Source organism: Equus quagga, chromosome 1, assembly GCF_021613505.1.
Source record: "Equus quagga isolate Etosha38 chromosome 1, UCLA_HA_Equagga_1.0, whole genome shotgun sequence".
Lineage (NCBI taxonomy): Eukaryota > Metazoa > Chordata > Mammalia > Perissodactyla > Equidae > Equus > Equus quagga.
In genome coordinates, this window is record NC_060267.1 from 13,927,710 (window position 1) to 13,934,594 (window position 6,885).

Sequence of the window (6,885 nt, forward strand, 5' to 3'; positions counted from 1 at the left end):
CAGCACAATGAATATATTGTGTCACTCCTTTATAGCCTGTGGGGTTTCTTCTTGGAAGTCAGCTAATAGGCTGATCATGGTCTCATGATTGCGGTAGGCCTCTACTGCAGTTCCCTGCAGCTTGTCACTGTTGTCAGCTCTCTAGGAGAATAGGTAGGTGGGGCCCCCTTCATGCATACCCCACCAAGGTGGACCCACTCACTGTGTACTAGTTGTCCCACACACCCCACCTATGTGGGCCCACAAGTTGGCCTCAGACTTGCTGGTAGGTCGAGCCAGTCCCTGCAGTGAGCTGCCTGCTCCTGGCTGTGCTCCATTAAATCATCACTCTAGCTGGGCATGCAACTCCCTGTGCCAACAGGCTAGAGGAAGGACTCTAATGGCATCTGCCAGCATCTGTGTCAACATGACTGAACTATGTCATGGTAATGGCTGCCACCAGTGTCTCAGTCCCTGGGACATAGGCCCAGCAGCTTCCTGCTTCTCTGAATTGTGCTCAGAGCTTAGTTAGTGAGTTTCTTTTGCCAATAGACTATGTACATTTTTTTTTGGTGTTTTTGTGTTGGTTTCCAGAATAGGTGAATCTGTGTGCATGCCCTTTAAGAGCAAGTTTATCTTTCTCTGAAGTTCTCTAGTTTTTCTGAGAATATTCCCTATCAGTTGCCAAAGCCAGCAAAGCCAGGTAATACGGGATCTAATCTTGGTTGTTCTGCATTGAAAGGCTGGATGCTTATTCTAGCATAGATCCCCCACTCAATTTTCCCATTCCTCCTTTCATACCTTTCAGATTGCTTTCAGCTGTGAAGCACCATAGCTAGGATGTTTTTTCTCAGCAGAGGTGTATTTCCACCTCTTCCATCTCTGTCATTGCTGTCCCTTGTTGTGCAGGTTCTTTTTATCCTTTTTGTGAATCTCTCTCAGAGGAAATTTTTCCACAGGTAGTTGCAGATTTGTTGTGTCCATGGGAGGAAGTGAATTCAAAGTCCTCCTATGCTGCCATCTTCTCAGAATCCTTACGTCTGCCTTTTCAGTAACATGTTGATAGCTTCCATTTTTTCCCAATTCTATATTAAGCTTCTATAAAAGATTGCATGTAGTTGTTACATGATCTCTGAATTTTTGGCCTTTATTATTTTCCTTCTCTCTAAAGAACTTCTTTTTTTTTTAACATTTCTTGCAAAGCATATGTGCTGGGCATAAATGCCTTAATTCTATTTCTTTGAACTTCTTTATTTCCCCTTCAATGCTGGAGGATAATTGCACTGAATACAGAATTCTTTGTTGGTGGGGTTTTTTCTTTTAGCACTTTAAATATTTCACTACATTCTCTTTTTGTTTGTATGATTTTTGATGAGAATTCAGAAAGGTTAAGGGTTAATTTCGCCTGGATCTTTTCAAGATTTTCTATTTATCTTCAGTTTTCTTCAGTTTGAATGTTATGCCTACATGTGTTTTATTTTGTCATTGCTTTTGATGTTGTTTTGCTATATACCTGCGTGTTGTTCTCTGAGCATATTGGATCCATGGTTTGTTTTCTGTCATGAATTTTTAAAGTTCTAAACCAGTATTACATCAAATATTTCTTTGCTCTATTCTCTTTCTTCTTCCTTTGCTCTTCCAGTTGAGTGCCTGGTTCTTCTTTGCAAATTGACCAATACTTGTTGGTGTTTTTTTGTTTTTTGTTTTTTATCTTTGCGTTTCAGTGTTTTTGTCTGGAAAGTTGTTGCTGACCTACCTACAAGTACACTGATTCTTTCATCAGCCATGTCCAGCTGACTGATGATGGGCCCATCAATGGCATTCTTTATTGCTATAGAATAATTTTTTATTTCTAGTATTACTTTTGATTCTCCCTGGAGTTTCCATCTCTCTGCTTACACTCCTATCTGTTCCTGAATATCACATATGTTTTCATTTAGAGCTCTTAACTTAACCATAGTTATTTCAAAGTATCTACCATATAATGCCAAAATCTGTGTCCTTGCTGAGACTGGTTTTGATAATTGCTTTCTCTCTCCACACTGCTTTTCCTTGCTTGTGTCATACTTTCAATTTTTGTTGAAAGATGAACATACTGTGTCACATAATAGGAATGGAGGTAAATAGGCCTTTAGTTTGAATGTTTTTATTAATTTTCTGGGAGCTTTCAAAATGTGTATGAGAGAGTAAGCTTTGTTTTACATGACTCCTTCACACCAGCTATTAAACAAGCTCATGGTTTCCCATCACAAAAACATACAGAATAACAACAATAAATATTCTTGTCCTGCCTTTCTTTTCCTCTACATTTCACCTTGTCTTTCTCCTCCTCCTCATGGCCAAATGGCTGTGTTGTTTCCAATAGTTTCTTTCATTTCTTAATTTCTCTTTCCTCAAAAGCTTCAATCTTATTTGTACTCTTACTTCTTTTTCAAAATTATTCTTTTCTGAGGTTGTCAATTGCTAATGTGTAGCTAAAAATTAACAGATAAATCAAAGCTATATTTTTTTCTAAAATTCTCATTAATGTTTGTCTCTCTTAATCATTCCTCCTTAAATACTCTTTTCTCGCCTTGGAAAATGCCTTGTTGCCATGATCCACTCTTTTGTCTTAAGTCTTGTTTTAAGGACCGCTCACAAAGTCTTGTTAACTGGCATTAGAGAAGGATAGGAGAAGTCATCATGGGCTCTGAAGTCCCTACAGCATTTTGCTGTTATTGCTGGTAGTGCTCATTCTCATCTGGCCATTACCTCACCAAATACTGTGGCCTTTCACCAAGTAATTCTTGTCAAAAGCAGATATGAAGCAGCAGGAGAGGACTTTTGACTTTTCTCTCTTAATAAATATCCTACATCCAACATACGCTTATGTTATGTTTTTAATACTATCCCCTGGTTTCAGAACTAGATTCATAAATAGTCAACACAGAGCCCAGATGGAGGTTAAATTAGAGAAATACAGTAGGAGCTCTGTTTTCTTCTATTTTATTAATATCTTACTATATACACACATCAAAGATGAACACTTAGGTTATATCTTGGCTATTGTGAATAATGCTGCAATGACAATGGGTGTGCAGATATTTCTACGAAATGCTAAATTTATTCTCTTCAGGTATATACCAAGAACTGTGATTAGTGGATCTTATAGAAGTGCTATTTTTAATTTTTTAAGGAACTTTCATACTGTTTTCCATAACGGCTATGCCAATTTACATTTCCGCCAACAGTGGGATTTCCTTTTCTCCACATCCTCAGCAGCATTTGCTTTCTCTTATTTTTTTTTATAACAACCATCCTAACACATATAAGGTGATACTTCAAAGTGGTTTTAATTTGTATTTCTCTGGTGATTAGTGATGTTGAGCATCTTAACATATAACTGTTGGTAGTTTGTATGTCTTCTTTGAGAAATGTCTATTCTGGTCCTTTGTCCATTTTTTAATCAGATTACTTGGTTTTTGCTATTGGGTTGCATGAGAGCCTATGTATTATAGATATTAACCCCTTGTTAGATATATGACTTTTAAATATCTTCTCCCATTCTGTAGGTTGCCTTTTCATGTCCAAAAAATATGAAATAATTTGCCAAGACCAATGTCAAAGAGAAGTATAATTTGGTTATGAAAAAGAAGGAAATATTACATTTGCGACAAAACAGACAGACAAAAACCTGGAGGGCATTATATTAAGTAAAATAAGTCAGACACAGAAAGACAAATAGTCTATAATCTCACTGTAGTATCTAGAAAAAGGTGCTGAACTCATAGAAACAGGGAGTAGAGTGGGCTAGGAAGTAGGGGAAATGAGGAGACACTGATCAATGAGTACAATCCCTCAGTTATAAGATGAATAAGTTGTGAGAATCTAATGTACAGCATGTAGTCTATAATTACAATAATGTATGTACACTTGAAATTTGCTAAGAGAGTAGCAAGGTTTCTCATCACACACACACAAAAGATAGATGTGTTCATTAGCCTGATTGTAGAAATCATTACACAATGAATATGTAAATCAAATCATCATATTGTACACCTTAAAGAGGTACAATTTTGTCAATTAATACCTCAATAAAGGTGGAAAAAATAAAAATCGAATGTATTCTGCTTGATGCAATAGAGGTCATTGAGAATGAACGAGTTTTTCATTTCTTGAGGACAGTGCCAAAAAAAGCCACTTTTCATATTGTTGATAAAATAATTAATTAATAATTAATTAATTAATTAATAAATAAGTGTCCCAAAAAGCCACTGTTCATATTTTTGATAAATTATTTTAATTAATTTTATTGGAAATGTGGAATTTCCCTGATCAAACCTATTTATTTGTGCTGCTAACAATTTAAGCATTGATAATGAATAACATGAATGCTATCTGTGGAATTTAAGAAGTCTGCTTTGTGTACTGCCTTGTGCTTGCTGATCTCACAAAGACTTGAGCAGTCAGTGTCTGTGTGAGGAGCTTAAAGAAGATTAGTATGGCAAATATCCAGAAAGGTCAATAATTATTTCAATCGCATGATGAAAATCCCTTAGAAACTTAGTTTTACAGTTGAAATTTAAATGATGTAACTGACAGCAATAGATTACCTCTGGAAAATATATTCAAAAAGTGAAAAACAAATTTACATTGAACGTTCATCGTTGTTTCTGAACAAATTCCTCTGAGACAAATATAATTAAACGGTGTGCAGTGGATGCAATCCCTATGGTCTCCAATCAGAACAGAAATACTGCCTATTCCATCATTATGTTATACTTTGGAATCATAGGAAGTCCAGAAGTCCAACAAGGAAAAGAAAATTTGCCTTGTGGTTCTATGTATGTCCTCCTACTCACAATTTCTGGTAAAATTACATTGAGCTTGTGGAAAGGAGATTCTGTTAGTTTTGGTCACCATGGAGTTTAGCTGCCTAATCATTGGCTTATTCTTTTCAAATCACAATGAGTAAAAACATGTACGAAAATGAATAGATAAGTGACTGAAAATATATTCCCTTCCAAACTCTGAAGTGTGGCTTTAATGAAGGTTGTAGAATTGAGAAGACCAGGAGAGAGCACCTTTGTATTTTACTCTATACAATTAGGTTTTATGTCACTCCTGTATAATTAGAATGACTTCATGTATTACTTATGTTATACCCTGTTTATAGGATTAGTATATCAATAAGATAAAAATGAAAAAAATCAGATTATGCAATTTAAATCTATTGTTTTCTCTAAGTTTCTGTGAAAATAGCCTAAAGCCCAGAGTTCAAAATCAGGAAGGAATATTACATCCATTTTAACTTGGTAGCTTTTTAGAAGGGTTTAGCAAAAGGAATCCAGGTGTCTAGCTTCTCATGTCAGACCACTGATCCTAGGAAACCTCCTTTTTCTAAGGTTTGATAGAAATCTGTGCTAGGTAACTGGATTCCTTTAGGTCTCATCTGCATCTTTGTTTTCTCCACAGATGTCTGGTTCTGAGTCTACAATGAGTGGAAACCAGTCCCTCTGCACCAGATTCACATTTGCGGCTTTTTCCTCTCTAGCAGAATTACAACCTGTGCTGTTCCTTGTGTTCTTAATCCTTTACTTGTTTACTGTGGGAGGAAACCTCATCATCATCTGCCTGGTCGGGCTCACCCCTTGCCTGCACACCCCCATGTATTTCTTCCTGGTTAACCTCTCATTCCTGGAGGTGTGCTATATCACCAGTGTGGTGCCTCTGATGCTGGTGCACCTGCTGGCAGAGACCAAGACCATAAGTGTGGGAGGCTGTGCAGCTCAGATGTACGTATTCACCATCTTGGGACTGACAGAATGCTGCCTGCTAGCAGCCATGGCTTATGACCGCTTTGTAGCTATTTGTCACCCACTGCATTACACTCTCCGCATGGGCCCTCGTGTCTGTTTGAAACTGGCTGCAGCGTCTTGGACCACCGGGGTGATGGTGGAGTCAGCCCAGACCACCTGGATCTTCACTCTGCCCTTCTGCGGAACAGGAAAGATTCAGCACTTTTTTTGTGACATCATGCCTGTAGTGAAACTGGCATGTGTTGATACATCCCAAAACGAAATTGTGTTGTTTGCTGTCTCTGTGCTCTTCATTATGAGTCCGTGTTTCCTCATTCTGTGCTCCTACATGCGCATTCTTGTGACCATCTTGAGAATCCCTTCAGCAGCTGGAAGACGCAAAGCGTTCTCCACTTGTTCTTCTCATCTCCTGGTTGTTTCTCTGTTCTTTGGCACTGCCTTGTTCACTTATCTCCAACCTAAGACAGCACACACTCCAGAAACCGACAAAGCCACTGCCCTCATGTACACCGTGGTCACCCCTGCTCTGAATCCTGTTATCTACACCTTGAGGAACAAGGAAGTAAAGGAAGCTTTTCAAAGGGTAACACAAAGGAACCCTCTTAGACAAATGGCCTAAACCAGCCATAGTAGTGTAAACTTACACTATTGTACAAAGAGGTTACCCAAGGTTTTATGTTCCTTCTACCAATATTAACTATCATTAAAGAATTCATAGGATAGTAACCAGGAAACACTTGGATCTGTTTTACATTTTTCAAAGTGTTTACACAAAGTAAATGTTGCATTGGGTCGTTAAATTGTTAATTATTCACTCAATGAACAAAACTACAGAGTATCTCTTGCCCCTCGACATCATTCAATTTTTCCTTCTCCAATGGTAATAGCATCAAGCTAAATATGTTTCACACCATTTTACTGGGGAAAATGAATGCTCTTCTCGTGGAAAAAATAAAAAATAAATGGGAAGTAATTAATACTTTTTACTGTCAAATACAGGTTGTTAGTATTGAAGTTCTTAAGTGGAATATGCTCCCTTAGTTACTCTGCTCTCTATACATCTTAATAATCATACCTCTTAAATAATCTACTGTTAATAAATACTGAT

General features: G+C 37.4%; 1 protein-coding gene across 1 annotated transcript; it reads left to right on the plus strand.

Annotated features, from left to right (window-relative positions):
• Positions 1 to 5,454: 5,454 nt before the first annotated feature.
• LOC124238119 (olfactory receptor 10C1-like) lies at positions 5,455 to 6,396 on the plus strand. The gene has a single exon (XM_046658707.1). The coding sequence runs from the start codon at positions 5,455 to 5,457 to the stop codon at positions 6,394 to 6,396; it is 942 nt and encodes a 313-aa protein (XP_046514663.1).
• The last annotated feature ends 489 nt before the right edge of the window (positions 6,397 to 6,885 follow it).